The sequence below is a fragment of the Aedes albopictus genome, chromosome 2, assembly GCF_035046485.1.
Source record: "Aedes albopictus strain Foshan chromosome 2, AalbF5, whole genome shotgun sequence".
Classification (NCBI taxonomy): domain Eukaryota; kingdom Metazoa; phylum Arthropoda; class Insecta; order Diptera; family Culicidae; genus Aedes; species Aedes albopictus.
Genome location: NC_085137.1, coordinates 175372372 through 175390508, shown reverse-complemented (window position 1 = coordinate 175390508; position 18137 = coordinate 175372372). Strand labels below are relative to the sequence as shown.

Here is an 18137-nt window from a genome sequence, read left to right as displayed (position 1 = left end):
GTGTGCTTGTTAGTAAGGAAGTTATCGTTAGATCAGGACTCATTTTGACAAGTTCAAACCTTTTGAATTTGAACCATGCCATGGAGATTACCGCGCTATTGTTCGCTTGTTGAGTGATCGCTCAATACCTATGTATTTGATTAAAACTAGGAGTGTGTAATGTCTGAGACATAACCGCAATGTTGACGTAGGACTAATTTTTAACGCATAATAAAGAATTTGGGGCTCACAGATGAAGTAAACGTGTATCTATTCAGCAAAAATAACGGCCAGAGTAAAATCACTATATGCTAAAGACTCGAAATCTGGCGATTGTTGCTGGTAATGATGATTCCCGTATCATGACGATGATGCTGCCGAGCAATGCCTTTAAAGTTGAAGGATTCGTCATTGAAATAATCGTCATCATTGAAAATTCGAAAGCAGTTTTCTCGTACAAAGCTGAAATTTCCGCAGTGAAAATGTATTCACTATATTGCGGCTGAAGATTGGAGTACAGTGAACTTATTTTCACTGCAGAAATTTCAGTTTAGAATGAGAAAACTGCTTTCGAACTTTCAATGATGACGATTATGTCAATGACGAATCCTTCAACCTTAAAGCGCATTTGACAGGTATCCTACTCGATTGGAATGACATTGACAGTAAATTTGGAATTTCAAATACCAAATATACAGCGGTGTATATTTAGTATAAAAATTAAACTTTATCGATAAACTAAACTATAAAAATTAGAATTAGTTGAATTTTTAGAAATAATTGAATAATGCTCCAAATAACTCTTTCGGAAGCTTTGGGGCCCTTAAAATAACCATTTTGGTATAATTCATTGCCACCCATGCCGCCACCACCGATTGATCCGAAAAGAATCGAGGCTTCATTGGACAGAGGGCGGTTCCACCCGCTTGCTCATCCGTTGAAGCGGATCTTTTTTGGGATCTTGCTGCTGCTGCCACCGACAATCCATGAAAGAATCGGGGCCCCGGCAAACAAAAAGTGACGCCAATCGAATTTTCGTTTGCCGAGGCGGATTTTTCTTTGGATGTTGCTTCCGCTACTGCCTCCACTGCCGATGGATCCGAAAAGAATCGAGGCTTCATTGGACAGAGGGCGGTGCCACCCGCTTGCTCATCCGTTGAAGCGGATCTTTTTTGGGATCTTGCTGCCTCTCGGTGCTGTCCGTCCGCTGCTGTATGTGCCGATGAAATGATCGAAATGAGTGTGTGCACCACTTATATAAGTTTCGTCGTGTCGCCTCACAGAACTATGCTTGATTGTGATTGGTTGGGTAAGACTGATCTCGAGCTTTTACTAATTTTCAGCTCCAGCCTCAGTCAAGGCACATCATTCAATTGAGCCCCAGCTAGGAAGCATAAATTTGTGGTGTTGTAGGTTTAAAGCTTTTACCATAGTTGATGACGTCAAACCCGACATCAACCTATCATTCACCTATTTTGATTTTAGCCACCAAACCTAACATAGACCCAATAGTTGATCGATGTTGGTCCAACAGTGGCCCAACATTCGATAAAAATTGACCCGACTTTAACCCGACATTCGACATTTTTTCAGTCTGGCGGAATCCAGAAAGAAATCAGAGGGAACAGCTTTTTTACCCCTAGATTAGCAGATGCAGCTCCTCCCATTCGGCTGGCTTTCCAGAATATTTCATTTGCATGGCCCGCCCCGCCTGCTTCAGACGCTTTAAACGATTAATCAACCCAGAAATGTAAAAAAATTTCATTAAGCGTTAAAGTAAACAAAATATTGGATGATTTAGATCATTTTAATTCGAAAATTGTTAGAGTTAAACAATGTTTTACGGAAAATAGTTCTGATAGGGTAATGCGTTGCTGAATTCTGGGTGGAACCATTAGTGGCCGGAATTCAATCATTCATTTTTCGGGTGAACCACACTTTTCTCGATTGATGGAGTAAAATTATCTGATTTACAACTCTTGAAGAATCATTTTTGGTGATCCTGATAAGGACCGTTTGATAAAGTAACGATTTCAGGAAGAAAATTGCATGAAACCGCCTTGCCACGCAATGCGTGTTGGTTTTCTCCGTGCTAATCCTGCAGGATGCCACCGAAAATTGGTAGGCCGCTTTCTGCCGTGGATAAGATTCATGACGCTATCAGCACGATAGCCGAGAGTCACCGATGGGTAGTGCTCAGGTGTGGAGGTGACATCCACCCTGCTTGACTGATCCAACGAAAATGACGAAAGAAATCAGAGGGAGCAGCTTTTATGCCCTAGATTAGCAGATGAAGCTCCTCCCATTCGGCTGGCTTTTCAGTATATTTTATTTACATGACCCGCCCCGCATGCACCAGACGCTTGAAACGGTTAATCAACCGAGAAATGAGAAAATTTCATTTAACTCGAACAACGTTATAATTTATCGATGCTTCACGAAAAATGGTTCGGATAGGGTTGATAAATTCCGGATGGAACCATTAGTGGCCGGCATCATCATTCTTGTGGGGCCACCAAGCATTCAATCTTTCACTTTTCGGTTGCACCACACTTTTACCGATCCATGATGGAATGAAATAATTATCTGATTCACAACTCTTGATGAATAATTTTCTATGGTCCTGAAAAGAACCGTTTGAATATTGAAAGATTTTAGACAAAAAATGACATGAATTTATCATGCCACGCAATGCGTGTTGGATTCCTCCGTGCTGAATGCTGAACGCCGTCGAAAATTGGCCCGCCGCTTGTTGCCCTGGATGTTCCTGATGCTATCATCAATGCGCCACCGCCAATCAATCGGCGAAAGGACCGAGCCCCGAGGACAGCGACGCAACTCGCAAATTCGTATGTCGCTGATCTTTCTGTGGATTTTGCTGCCTCTGCCACCACCGCCGAGCAATCGATGAAACGTATTCTCTCCTTCGTCTGCCGCGTTAGACGGTTAGAAGGCGAATGTGCAACAGCACCCTTGCCGACAACCACCGACGCCGAGCCAACACGGCCGTCAAAGAATAATGAGCGAAAACGCAAACGAAGAAAGTGAGCAGCTCTCGTTCGATGCGTTCACCTCGAGACGACAAAGGCAAATGAGGGAAGATGCGAAGAAGCAGTAGCTTTTATATTCGACGGGAGCATCCAAAATGTGCTCCAAAATGTGCTCGATCGTGATTGGCTGGAATAAACATGGGTTCACTTTTCCCAATTTTTCAATAGTTTGTTATTGAAAAACAGCAAATATTATTATTGGACATAATTGGTGTAAAGATTTGCAATCGATTGGTGCCAAAATTTTGAAAATTCAACAAGAAATGGCTGAGCTATTAACGCTCAAAATCTCCACTTTAAGGCTCCCCCAAACCAAGGCGACTTCTCCGGCGACACGATTTTTTATCGCCGCGATTTTTCTCAACTACTAAAGCGATAAATGCGTCGCATCAACCATCTACACCAACGTGAAAACTAGTCATAAACAAAACTTAGTCGCCCCGCGACAGCGACGAAAACTGTGCATGCAGCGACCAGCGCCACGACACACCGGCGACAAGTACAAAATTCGCTGTACTGTCGCTGTACGTCGTCGCAGCGTGGAAGGTCCCCTTCAAATCAGTGCGCAGCGATTTCGCGACAAAAACATAGCGACAAAAAGTCATGTCGCTGGAAAAGAGTCGCGTCGGTTTGGGGGAGCCTTTAAACGTAACGCGGCTGATTTCTGAAAATTTAGAATGACACCCGGTATAGAAAAGAGAGACGTAGTCCTACGTCAAAAACAAAAAAAAACATACTCAGTCTACTCGGTCCATGGCTGTGCGTCTCCAGTTCCGCATTCCGCGAAGGGTCTGCAGATCGTCCTCCACTTGATCGACCTATCTAGCTCGCTGCGCACCACGTCTTCTTATACCGGTCGGATGACTCTCGAGTACCATTCTAGTCGGGTTGCTATCTGACATCCTGATGACGTGAGACGTGACTCGTCCACCGTATCCAGTATGGGGCCTCACGATTTTCGCGGTGTGGTTGGTTCTCTCAGCAACTGATGCAGTTCGTGAATCATTCGTCTTCTCCAATTCCCGTCTTCCTTCTGCACTCCGCCGTAGATGGTACACATTAGTCCTCTGCACGTAGAGTCCATACGTCGTACCCGTAGAGGACTACTGGACTAACCAGCGTTTTGTAGATAGCTAACTGTGACGGTGAACTTTGTTCGGTCGTAGAGTTCTGCGGAGTCCAAAGTAAGCTCGATTTCCTGCCACAATGCGTATTTGAATTTCTCTGTTGGTGTTGTTGTCGGCGGTCACCATGGAGGGGTTACGTACAAAAGGCTGAATTACAAAAGGCTGAAAAAACAAAAGGCTGAAACACGAAAGGCTGACATTACAAAAGGCTGAATACATCAAAAGGATGAAGTAACAAGGCTGAAATAATGATTCGCCTAGTTTTCAAATACACCAGCCCAAAGACTAACCTCGACACAAACAAACAGACGTACCACTCTAGTTGGAACTAACTACATACATATACCAATCTTACGGTCTCCTTGAACGTTTGCTTGATGGTCAATTGCTTAGTCGTGGCACTCGCATTGGTTTTGCTTGAGCTTAACGTTTGACCGTCCTACCGTCCCCTAGTTCATGGTTGACCAAATTAACCCATTTTGGGGGAACATGCTTCAGCCACTTTGTTCTGTATCGGAAAGTCGTAAAGGTCATCATCCTATGCATTATTGAACGCTTACATTGTTAGTAATCTTATTGTTGATAACAATCTCCAAAACATCATGATTCGAAAGAATAGGTCATGTTTAAAGAAGGAAAAATCAAAATATTATCAGTACCTTTTTGTGTTTGTTTGTATGCATCATCATGAAGAGGCTCACTAAGCTCAGCTTCAAAACTAACTGTATCAAGACCTTTTCAATGTTAAGGGCCAACAGTTTCTTGACTCCCTTTGGTATTAAGTATATTCGTGCCTGCTACACGATAGGCCAAGCTGAGAATCAGGATTTATCTCAGTTGGGGCGTAAATCGAAAAAGGAAGAAATGCTGTAACTTTTATATGAACTTCCGTATGTTTAGCATTTTTGATTTTCAGCCTTTTCAATTTTCAGCCTTTTGTAATTTCAGCCTTATGTTATAGTTCCTTAATTTCAGCCTTTCGTATTCACCCAAATAACAATTCCATTGCTGATCAGCTTTGCTTGATTTTTATTAGGATTTTATTACAGCAATAATTAAAACTCACAGTTTTATGACTAGTTTTATGAAAACCATTGATGAAATGTTTTATAGTATACGTCAAGATATTCATAAAGCCATATTTCAAAAGCAAACAAAACTCTGCTATATGTAAACCTTCTGGCAATCATTATTACCACAATAAAACTGTTCAAACTCTCAACAGATCGTGATCCGTTCGATTAGTGATGGGGTGCTGAAAAAAATAGTCGATCCCTTTGAAAGTTGAGAAGGCATCATCCCGTGTTTGAGAAAATGTGCATGGGTCTATAAGAATATTCTCCAAGAGAAAATTTGATTGTGATGGCGTAGAAAAAATGCGATAATAGAGATTCGTGGTGAAAGTGTGAAGTAATGTTAACAATGCCGTAAACATAGCATCTGCCGTTGAATGGGATCAGGCGCCAAAATTTCAAAATGATCAGCTGTCGAAAGTTCCTCAAGTATACCATTGGACAACAAGCAACTCAACAGATTGGTGAGATCTTTCCAACATACATTATTTAACTTTCAATCTCAATAACCTTTACTATACTACTTATTCATATTTCAATCATGAATTTATTTGCGTAAAATATGGAGCGTTTGGTACGGTATGTCCACGCATCCTTCCACCCCTGTAGATTCTAGAAATGTTTCGACACAAAATGTAATAAAATGTAGAAGTCGAGGCATTTCCAAGAATCATCTCTGCGGTAAATATTGCGCATTAGGCCTGGCCACTTTGACGCTTGTGTCGTATTCCTAATATGTCACAAGCTTCAATATTGACAAGAAAAATAGCCGGGACTAATCTAACCCGAGTATTTTCCAGGATGCTTTCTTGTACTGGCTGCGTATGTATTAGATTAGATTAGATTAGATTAGATTAGTCATTTTGCGTGACTGTGCACAATTTGGTCCATAAGAAGGTCAAATTTTACATGAATCGTATTAAGCGTATGAGTGTTCTCAGGATCGGCTAATGTCGACGCAAAGATCATGAGTACATATTCGACGAGAATGGCACTATCACCACTAGGTGGATTAATCTGGTTTTTTTTTTTCAACTAGGTTTAAAAACGGTTTTGATGCTACTCTTAATGCGGTTTACAAACCCTATCCGAGAGTGGTCAACTTAGCCGGAAGATGCTCTTAAAGAGGTTTTTTTTATTCTTAATCACTTAGCCTAATTTACAGATCTTTGTCCACTAGGGTACTACGTGAGCGATTCCAATTGGACGCTGCACTTCCACTTTGTACAGCGCCTTAATGTGTTCTATTCTTTTCTACTGTATTGAACTGGTTGCCTTTGTGCTTCTTTCATTCTTCTACCCTGTCCATGGTAGAATGATGAGCACGATGATGCTGATGTGTGGCTGCTGTTCCTTTTCCAGTCCGATTAGGGGTCCATTATGATTTGCGGTTCGCCGATATCCAAACTCCGGGTCCGTTAGAGCTACATGCTCCGAAGAGGGTCAGGTGCCAGCTGCTCTCGGGGGGAAGAGCAGCTGACGAAAAATTGCAAGTGCCGAGGCTGGGTTCGAACCCATGACCATCCGATTATGAAGCGAACGTGTGGACCACTGCGCCACGGGCCCCGACAATTAAAGAAGTTATCAAGAAGTTTTGATGTATAAATCAGTCTTATTGCAAGTTTTATAAAATTGCCCATGAAGATCTCTTACAGAGCCGAACAAAACTTAAAATGTTACTTGGGCAGCCATTTGTGCTTTCAGCCTTTTGAAATTCAGTCTTATGTTACCATCCCCACTGAGCCATTTGCTATCATGTACTTTGTCTTCGACACATTAATGACTAATCCGATTCGCCTGGCTTAACTCTTAGTTCGGATGTACGTTTCCACCATCGTTTCAAACTTTCGAGCAATAATATCAATATCATCGGCGAAACCAATCAGCAGAACGACCGAGATGAACCATCCCTCGGCTGAAAATCTCGTTAATAAAGACTTCGTGAATAAAGTTCCAATCGTGTGTTTCCGCGCTCTCTTTATTGCATCCTCTTACGCAATGTTAAACAGAAAGCACGAAAGACCATTACCTTGCCGAAAACCCCTGCGAGATTCGAAGGGACTGGATAGTGACCCTGATACTCGAACTACGCGCATTACTCGATCCATCGTCGCCTTGATCAGTCGTATCAGTTTGTCTGGGAATTCGTATTCGTGCATGCTCTGCCATAGGTGGTCTCGATCGATTGTATCATACGAAGATTAAAAATCGATTAACAAATTATGTGTGGGCACGTTGTATTCACGGCATTTATGCAACACCTAGCGGATGGCGAACATCTGATCGGTTGTAGCGCGTTCACCCATAAATCCAGCCTGATATTGCCCCACGAACTCTCTTGAAATCGGTGAAAGACGGCAGCATAAAATTTGAGAGAGTATCTTGTAGACAGCACTCAGCAGTGTGGTCGCGCGGTAGTTCCCGCAATCCAACTTGTCACCCTTTTTTGTAGATGGGGCACACGATATCTTCCATCCATTCTTCTGGTAATACTTCCTCCTAATCCTGGTAATGACCCAATGTCGTGCTTTGCAGCGGCTTTGTTGTTTTTCTATCGGTTAACCTCCTCCGCAATCTCTTGGCTGGAAATATTTCGTTCTGCGCACGTTCTGATAGATCTGTTACCACGCCACCTTCAGTGCTTGCAACTTCGCCATTGAGGTGCTCATCGTAATGCTGCCGCCACCTCTCGACCACCTCTCGCTCGCTCGTGAGAATATTTCCGTGATTGTCTCAGCACATGTCGGCTTGTGGCACGGAGCCTCTGTTCAGCATCTCGTAGAACTTCCATGCGTCCTTGGCGCGGTACAGCTCATCCATCGCTTCACGATCCCGTTCTTCCTGCTGGCGCTTATTTCTCCAGAAGACCGAATTCTACCTGTTGCGCGTCTGTCTTTAACGTGCCTTATTCGCCCTCGTACGGTATTGCAACATTCTCGCCCATGCTGCATTCTTCTCGTTTTTTTAACTGTTCACATTCGCCGTCGTATCAGTCGTTTCTGTGATTCGGAGTCGCGAAGCCTAGTGCTGCAGCCGAGGTACTACCTATGACGGATCGGATGTCCCTCCAGCCAGCTTCAAATGTAGCTGCGCCAAGCTGCTCTTCCGTTGGTATAACCTTATCATCAGGTCTCCCTTCATGTGGGCAGTGTACGTTGATGATGCTGTAGTGACAATGCTTCCGGCTTATCAACCGGCTGTTGGGGAGTTGTAGATACATATTTGCATTGACCGTCCCGGTGCAAAGCTACATATATTTTTCCTCTCATCTTTTTTGCCCCTTGTATTTCCCGTCAATCCCCAGCCGGTTTGTCGGGGAATTGTTATTTGATGCGAATACAAAGTTTTGCTGTTGTAGATACGGGTGTGGAGGTGTGCTGCAGTTTAGAAATGAATATGACTCCGAAGTTTATTTGCAGCATTTGTGTACGTGTACGGGGAACAATTGTGCAATTTTCCAATTCTATCGAAAAAAAAAAATATACATATCGGTGGGTGATCCAGATGAATGGTTTCATTGTTTGGGTGATCCATCTATTCCAGGCTGAGTTAGGCTTTCAGCCTATAAAACAGAACATACGCATATCATATGGAGAAATAACTTCCAAAGCCATAAACCAATAATGCGAACCGCAAACCAATGAGCATTTATTGGCTTTAATGGACAATATACGATGGGTAAGATGGATTTAGGTGCTTAATTAAGCTGTGTTCAATACATTTTTATTCCTGAATAAAACAACGATACGACGTTCTGTTTTGATAGTGTGTTTCGTATTATTAGTGTTAATAGCATGCAGGAAAAAATAAAATAAAATCATCATTGCAAATGATCTTGTAACGACTTTTCGAACCCTCTAAGCAAAATGTGTTTTCAAATGTTTCCGCCAACATTACAATAACAAAAATCTTTTTTTTTTCTTTTTCCAGCTCATACTACTGCGACTGCTATCCAGGATTCAGTGGAATCGATTGCGGATATGGACCCCTCTGTAAGGACTCGCATATTTGCGAAAATGGTGGCACTTGCAAGTAAGTTAAAATCCCTGATCTCATCTTGCGTAAAATTTCACACAAGTTTCAATAGAACCTTAATACGAATTCTAAAAACCCAGATTAATCCACCTAGTGGTGATAGTGCCTTTCTCGTCGAACATGTACTCATGATCTTTCCTTGGTTGGGATACGACTGGGATGATTTTGCTTCACAATGTTGGCTTCAGCCTTTTGGGGGAATCGAAAACACTAGTTAATGATTTTTTCCGACGTTCCGGTCCGTATGGGGACTTTTCAAGGGTTCAATCGGTCAAGGTTTCCTAGTCAAGACGGCCTTGATTAACTTAAAAATGTCACACGGAAGTTTTGGTATTTATTGAGTCCGTTCGGTTTGAAACCGTCGTGATACGGACAATCTCCTACCTATCGGACGGGCTAGAATTCGGTCCCTGTTTTTGGAATCTTCGACTATTGCTTTGTTTAGCTAGTTTCTGTGCATGGGCCATCATTCCGAAGCATGATATTTCCGTCGACGTAATGCGAACTGTTCCTGAATCCTGAGAATACCTTATTTAGAAAAGCAATAATTTTAATAAAATTGGGAAACTTAATAATTGAACATATTCCGACGTTACGTTAAACGTATAGACAGAGCTGAAAAATATCAGTTGACTACCTGAGCACCTTCACTATCACTGAAAACCGATCAACATCAAGACGATTATTACAAGCTAGGATATAACGTCTTTCACAATCACAGATGACTTTACGGTCTTCGACATAGTTTTTTCTTCACACTTTAGGCTATATTTTATTATCATAGGTTTCAAAATTCATGTAAAATTTGACAAAAAATGCAAGCAATCTAAAAATGCCCATCTAAATCCCATAGTTTTAGACGCAAAAGACGATTGAAAAAGCTTTGATGCAATAATTTTCATTTTCTCTTATAACGTTGACCTATCCTACTGTATATTTTTACACCTTAGTGATTCGATGAGATTGCTTTAGTACAGAAAAAAAAACATATCATTTGTAACATATTGCTATTATATTCAACGTTACAAAAAAAATAATCGCCAAATATTAATCAGGTTGCGTTTCACAAGCCGCTGCTGGCTTGATGTTGGTAGTGAGTAGACGTCAAACGAGCAAAAACGATTAATATTTGATTCAACCGTTGAAAACAAGGACGATGGAGAGCATGATCAGCAAAATATCAGTGTCAGTGCCTGTTTTTCAGCCGAAAATGAATGACTGCGGCGGTCGTTTTCAGTTCCTCGATGTGAGAACTGACAAAGTCCGAGAACTCCATTCGTGAGCAACCCAACAAGGTCCATTCCCAATCATTCACACACTACTCATGCTGACAGGCAATTCGTCTCAAGCGTTGGCTTGTGAGAGTGAGTGCCCTATACAATACCACGGGTGAAAACACTCAAATACAGAAAATTGAATGGAAATTTAGCCCGGTCAACGCTCGCTTTCAGCACGCTGCATGTGAGTGTGAGTACCTATTTCATTTCGCTCCCGTGTTGCTGATCGGAAAGCAACATTGACAGGAAAAACAAAACGAAGAAAATGAAAAAAGCAAAATATCGCTATCATAAATCGCTGTCGAAAAATTGCAGCACTGCTACTCACTCTCCAATGGAGAGTGAGTAGAGTGAGACGTCTGTATGTATGTGGCCTTAGTTCAGTCAAGATTTTGTTCTCTTAGGGGCGATTTCTTTACCCTGTCTTAGGCGCTAAACCAGGCTTAACTATATGGGTAAGCCTGGCTTACGAGTTAAGCCGAGGTGAAGAAATCGGCCCTTACACATATTTATCGCTTGCATTGACTTTATTCATTTTTGTAGTTCCTGCGAAGCACCCTACGAAGCACCCAATGCTGGTTTTGCATCACTATCGGTAGCCTCTAATGTGGTCTGAGCCTATTTTTTTTGCTAATCGTTCCTCATGGTTTAAAAAAAGACCGCGGTTTGATGTGTCGCATGCTTCCGGCTGGACACCCTAGATCGGTCCCGGAACACTATCGGTAGCCTTTATAAAGATCTTCGTTGTGGTCTGAGCTTATTTTCTGGCTAATCGTTCATCACGTTATTCAAAAAGTCACTGTTTAATGTGCCGCAGGCATGGGTTTTGATCTCTACTACATTTGACCACTTCCAGCGGGACACCCGGAACCGGTTCCGGAATTCTATCGGTTGTTCCAAATATGATCTGAAACTATTTTTTTTATTAACCGTTTATCAGGTTGCCTGAAGAGCTTGCGGTTTGATGCGTCGCATGTAAGGTTTTGGTTAACTTTTGTACTTGGCTACTTCCGGCGTGACATCTGGAACCGGTTCTGCAACACTACCGGTTCCGATATGGTCTGAGAATGTTTTTTTCCTGCCTACTGTTCATCAGGCTATCGAAAAAGCCGCTGTTTGATGTATCGCATGCATGGGTTTGGTTTACTTTCATATTTGGCCACTTCCGGCGGAATACCCTGAACCGGTTCCGGCATACTACCGGTTCAGATATTGTCTGAGAATGTTTTCCTGCCTACTGTTTATCAGGTTATCGAAAAATCCGCTGTTTGATGTGTCGCATGTATGGGTTTGGTTCACTTTCATATTTGGCCACTTCCGGCGGGTCACCCGGAACCGGTTCCGGAACACTACCGGTTCAGATATGGTCCGAGACTATTTTCCTATTTACCGTTCATCATGTTTTCGAAAGTGCCGCGGTTTAATGTGTCGCATGAATGGGTTTGTATCGTTTTCTTATCTGGCCCCTTCCTGGGGTACCGATCCGGAACACCTAAATGGCCATAACTCCGGAACGGCTGGACCGATTCGAACCATTTTCAATAGGTAAAATAACGACCGTCTTTGATAATTTGATAGCGATTGCTGGCGTATTTTCGGTCCTCGGGTTGCTTATAAAACAACTGTTTTAATTAAAGCCGACGTTTCGAGCGTTTATTCACTCATCTTCAGGGCAAACTACAATTTACATACAAAGTTTGAGTAGTCAAGTCATTTGTTATACAAAAAAAATTACTCACATCAAAAGTTGTTTTTAGGTCAAGTGGGTTTGGACATGGACTGATGGAACGGCTAACAACATTACACTGTAATTATACATACAAATTTCGGACATAATGACTTGATTCGTTTTTACAATAATTAAAACATTGGACGGAGCACAAACTTACACAGCTTTCACCTAGGCACATCTAAACAGGTTTGAATCAAAATGTCTATGAGTGGAGACGTCAAACGAAAAGATGGAACATAAAGGACGGAAACATTAACAGAAACAGAGAATCACAGCGTGCTGTGATGATGTTCTGCTATCTTTCTCCGTTCGTGATTGAGTGCAGAAGACCCGAGTAAACAACACTTAAATTACTTGTGTCGGTTCTATAGTTAACCGTTTTGGTGTCACAAAAAATGTGACACATCTGCTAAACAACAACTACTCAAGTTCATTGATAAATCGGTTGATAAACCGATATATCAACAAGAACACAAACACACATGAGAGTAACAGCAGTACACATCCCGAACCAAAAATGTATCGATCTCTTCACCACGTAGAGAAGCTCACGCCGGCTCTCGCAAAAGTCATCAATAGAAACTTCCCCAACGTTCAACTGGGCTTCAAATGCGTCAAAACAAACAGACTGTTGTTTTCGAAGCTCAAAGATGCAACGCCGCAGTTGGAGAAGAGAAATGTGATTTACCGCATTCCCTGCGCCGATTGCGACTGCGCATACATTGGGCTGACTACGCAACAGTTGAAAAACCGTCTCTCTGGGCATCGGTCTCTCATTAACCGATACGCAGATTTGAAATCTTCCGACCCGAACAGAGCGACGGAGAGGGAGGAAGAATTCAAAAAGACGGCGTTGATGGTCCATGTGATTGAAAACGAACACCGATTCGATTTACCTGGTACTAAAATTCTAGAACAGGACAATCGTCTGAACGCACTTCAAGTTCTTGAAATGTGTCACATTTTTTGTGACACCAAAACGGTTAACTATAGAACCGACACAAGTAATTTAAGTGTTGTTTACTCGGGTCTTCTGCACTCAATCACGAACGGAGAAAGATAGCAGAACATCATCACAGCACGCTGTGATTCTCTGTTTCTGTTAATGTTTCCGTCCTTTATGTTCCATCTTTTCGTTTGACGTCTCCACTCATAGACATTTTGATTCAAACCTGTTTAGATGTGCCTAGGTGAAAGCTGTGTAAGTTTGTGCTCCGTCCAATGTTTTAATTATTGTAAAAACGAATCAAGTCATTATGTCCGAAATTTGTATGTATAATTACAGTGTAATGTTGTTAGCCGTTCCATCAGTCCATGTCCAAACCCACTTGACCTAAAAACAACTTTTGATGTGAGTAATTTTTTTTGTATAACAAATGACTTGACTACTCAAACTTTGTATGTAAATTGTAGTTTGCCCTGAAGATGAGTGAATAAACGCTCGAAACGTCGGCTTTAATTAAAACAGTTGTTTTATAAGCAACCCGAGGACCGAAAATACGCCAGCAATCGCTATCACATTTTCAATAGGAAACAATGGGACCAGATTCCGCGTCGAATGAACCATTGGTCATTAAAATCGGTTGAGGTTTACTGCCAAAAAGTGATGTGAGTTTTTTTGTACACACACATACACACACACATACATACATACACACACACACAGACATCACCTCAATTCGTCGAGCTGAGTTGATTGGTATATGTGACTCGACACTCCGGGCCTTCTATCAAAAAGTCATTTTTGGAGTGAACATATAGCCTTTCCAGTACACTTAGTGTACGAGAAAGGCAAAAACCGAATTAATCCACCACTGGTGAACAACAGTAGAGTAAGGTGGGGCAAAAGTTCGACCTTAGTTGAAAATTCAACCTATTTCAAAAAATCAAAGCAGATAAAAATAAATAAATACCGTGTGGTGATTCTATCATCCATGAGCTAAAATTTAGCTGAACAAAGTAACGCCGATTGTCTTTTCAATTTTGAGTTACAACACTTTTTGTATGTGTGCGTTTTATTCGAACTCTTGCCCCACCACTGGGGCAAAAGTTCGAATCTAGTGTTTGTGGAATTTCGCTAACCGTAGCACACTATTTTGACACTTTGGTAATAGGAATACCTGAAACCACTTAATATTTGATGTTAAAACTGGAATACACTTTAAAATTCGATTGGGATTTTACCCAAATCAGGGTTAAATTTACTACACCAAAAATTAGTAGTTTACCGTCAAATTCAGATAAAACAATTTTTTTTTCAACTTCAATCGAACTTTCTCACTAATTCCATCACTCTTAGAGATAATATGTACATTTTGCAGAATTTTAGGTTTACACCTAAAGTTGCCACATGACTCGAACTTTTGCCCCACAATTCGAACTTTTGCCCCAAAATAAAATATCGAATTCGATTTCATTAAAATTTCATTCCATGCGTTGGAAGGGCCATCGCATGTTACATTTTTTTTTATCAAAAACCAACATTTTGTCATAACTTCTCGAAATATTGATCAATTTTCATAATTTTTAGAGTGAAACACTCTTTTTCAAAAAGGGTTCGAACAACCTTGACACCCAAAAGAAATATGTAATTTGAATTAAGCTCAAAAACTTCAAAAGAAACTCTTGCCCCACTCGAACTTTTGCCCCACTTTACTCTATACAGTATGCAGTATACAGTATACCCATCATACACCTTTTTCAAAGGTTTTGCATTACTTTTCGTATTTAACATAATCGTTTTGAGCTTGTCCAGCTTGTCTGAATAATATATCTGTTACCGAATGACCTATTGTAATGAAATTTTGCATACAACGCGAGATTCTTTTCATTCATTTATTTAGTGTTAATAATATACTTAAACTAATAATAAAAACCCAGATTTATCCACCTAGTGGTGATAGTGCCTTTCTCGTCCAATATGCATTCATGATCTTTCCGTCGACGCAATCAATCTTGCCTTAGAGTCAGTGATCAGCTCCAAATCTCTGTGCTTAGGTAACGGACAAGAAGGAGGAAATGCTTAAAACAGCGATCTGGGACTATTTAGATATCAAGAATTTTATCAAGGTCATCATCGAATTTGGGCACTTATTCCGCCGTTATGTTCAACGTATGGGCAGAGCTGAAAGTATCAGTTGACTGCTTGGCCATCTTTACTGGAAGCTGATTCATACTAAGATAACAATTACTAGCTAGGGTGGACTGTGCCTATTTTGTTATTATCCATGCATCAGGTTACTGACAAAAAAGCAATTTGATGTACCGCAAGCATGGGTTTGATTCACTTTCATATATGTCCACTTTCAGTGGGACACCCTTAACCGGTTCCGGAAAAAAATACAAGGTTAATTTTTACATTTAATTCCGGCGGGACACCTGAAACCGGTTGTGGAGCACTACCGTTGGTATTAACGTAATCTGAGCTGATTTTCTATAAAACCGTTCATCAGCTTATCGAAAAAAAACACGATTTGATAAGACGCATGCATGGAGTTCAGTTCCCTTCTACATTTGACCACATCCGGTGGGACACCGGGAATGGATTCCGAGAAACTACTAGTTTTCCCAAGCATGATCTGAGATATTTTTTCTTGGTAATCGTTCATCAGAATACCTTAAAAGCTATTTTATGTATCGCAAATATTGTTTTGATTCTCTTTTACATTTGGCCACTTTCAGCGAGACAATGTTTCTAATGTAAGCTTAGCTTATTTTCTTGCTGATCGTACAAGTTATCGAAAAGGCTACGATTTGATGTGTCGCATGTATAAATTAGGCCACTTCCGGCGGGACACCAGGAACCGGTTCCGCAGCACTACCGCTTCAGCTATAGTCTGCGACCATTTTCCTACATACCGTTTATCAGGTAATAGAAAAAGCTGCGATTTGATGTGTCGCATGCATGGGTTTGGTTCACTTTTATATTTGGCCACTTCCGGCGGGACACCCGGAAATGGTTCCAGAACACTACCGGTTCAGATATAGTCTGCGATTATTTTCCTGCTTACCGTTCATCAGATAATCGAAAATGCCGTGGTTTGATGGGTCACATGCATGGGTTTGTTGCAATTTCATATCTGGCCCCTTCCTGGGGTACCGGTCCGGAACACCTAAATGGCCTTAACTCCGGAATGGCTGGACCGATTCAAACCATTTTTAATATGAAACAATGGGACAATATTCCGCGTCGATTGAAACTAAAAGCGTTGAAATCGGATGATATTTAAAAGTGAGGTGACATTTTTGTGTGTTTACACACGCACACACATACATACATACATACACACATACACACACAGACATCATCTCAACTCGTCGAGCAGAGTCGATTGGTGCATAAGACTTGGCCCTCCGGGGGTTCTATCAAGATTTCATTTTTAGAGTGAACATATATCCTTTCGGTACACCTTGGTGTAAGAGAAAGGCAAAAATCAAATTCAAGATAAAACTTTTTTTTCTTTTTTTGTTTTTATTTTTGTGTATTTTAACTAGTTGCTAATTCTACACTCACAAGATAAAACTGAATCAAACATTGCTGGGTTGTTTTCAAGCATTATTGCAACATGCCCTGCCCTTCGTATCGTACCGGCTTTGGCCGCCTCCTGAATGCTGGGTTCGCCGTAAAGTGCAGCGAGCTCATGGTTCATCCTTCTCCGCCACACACCATTCTCCTGCACACCGCTGAAGATCGTCCTTAACACGCGTCGCTAGAAAAACTGGAGTGCTTGTATGTCCTTCTCGAGCATGGTCCATGTCTCGCGTCCGTAGAAGACCACCGGTCTTATCAGCGTTTTATACATGTTGCACTTGGTGCATGGGTGATTTTTGATATATTGACGACGACTGTTTAAAGATATCGTAATTGGCCCAATTGGATTCTAGAATCACCGATTCATAAGCCTACAGAAATGTCAACTGACAAATTCTCGGAAGCATCCCTGGAGTAATAATTGAAAATATTATCGTGAAAGCTTTGAATCTATCACTGGAAGAAACCATCGAGGTATCCTTGTAAGCATTCTTGTATGGAATACTCTGAGATATATTTGAAGAATTTCCTGGAGGCATTTCCAGAGTCTTCCCTGGCTGAATTCCTGAAGGATTTCCTGAAAAAATGTATAGAAGAGCATATAGCATGTAATCACTTATTTGTTTCAAATAGCCTCTGCGTAACCAAAACCAGCGCTTCCGTAGCTTTTCTGTGACATATGTATGTGTTAAAGAGTTGCTGGAGGATTTATTGTAAGAATTCCTGAGACTCTGCTAAAGGGATACGTGAAGCAATCTCTGGAATTTTTAAGGGCAACTTCTTGGATACACTCCAAGAGAATCGTCTGCAGAAATCCCTACACAAAGTTAGAGAGGAGATGCCTAGTGAAATTCCTGATGGAATTTTTTTAAATAAAACAATCGTTGTAGGAAACCCTTGAGCCATTCCCAGGGGAAATTTCTGAAGGAGTTCTTTGACAAAGTTTTGGAAAACTCTCTGACGCACTTTCTGAAGGATTACCCTCAACACATTCCTGGAAAAGTTCGTAGAGGAATCCCTGAACAAGTTCTCGAAAAAAATCAATGAATATTTTCTTGAAAGATTTCTTGGAGAAAAAAAATCTCTGGAAATATTTCTGAAAGAATCGCAGGACGAATTTCTGAAGGAATTCCTTTGCAGGGCTGCAGGGGGTATTCGTGAAGAAATTTATGGATTAATTCCTGAACAATTCCCTAGATAAACTCCTAAGAGATTTCATGGAGATATTTTTAAAAGAATTCCCGGATCATGGAAAATTTCCTGGCACCTGTATGTATCCATCTAAAATTATCTTAAAAAGTCTAATACAAACTGCGGAAGGAATTCTTCTAGA

At 41.2% G+C, this 18137-nt stretch overlaps 1 protein-coding gene across 1 annotated transcript in view; it reads left to right on the top strand.

Annotated features, from left to right (window-relative positions):
- Positions 1-18137, top strand: part of LOC109418248 (uncharacterized) — a 755006-nt gene that overhangs the window by 47366 nt on the left and 689503 nt on the right. The window contains exon 2 of the mRNA XM_062850749.1: positions 9160-9261. Coding sequence (XP_062706733.1) covers positions 9160-9261 — 102 coding nt within the window. The remainder of the gene's footprint in view (positions 1-9159; positions 9262-18137) is intronic.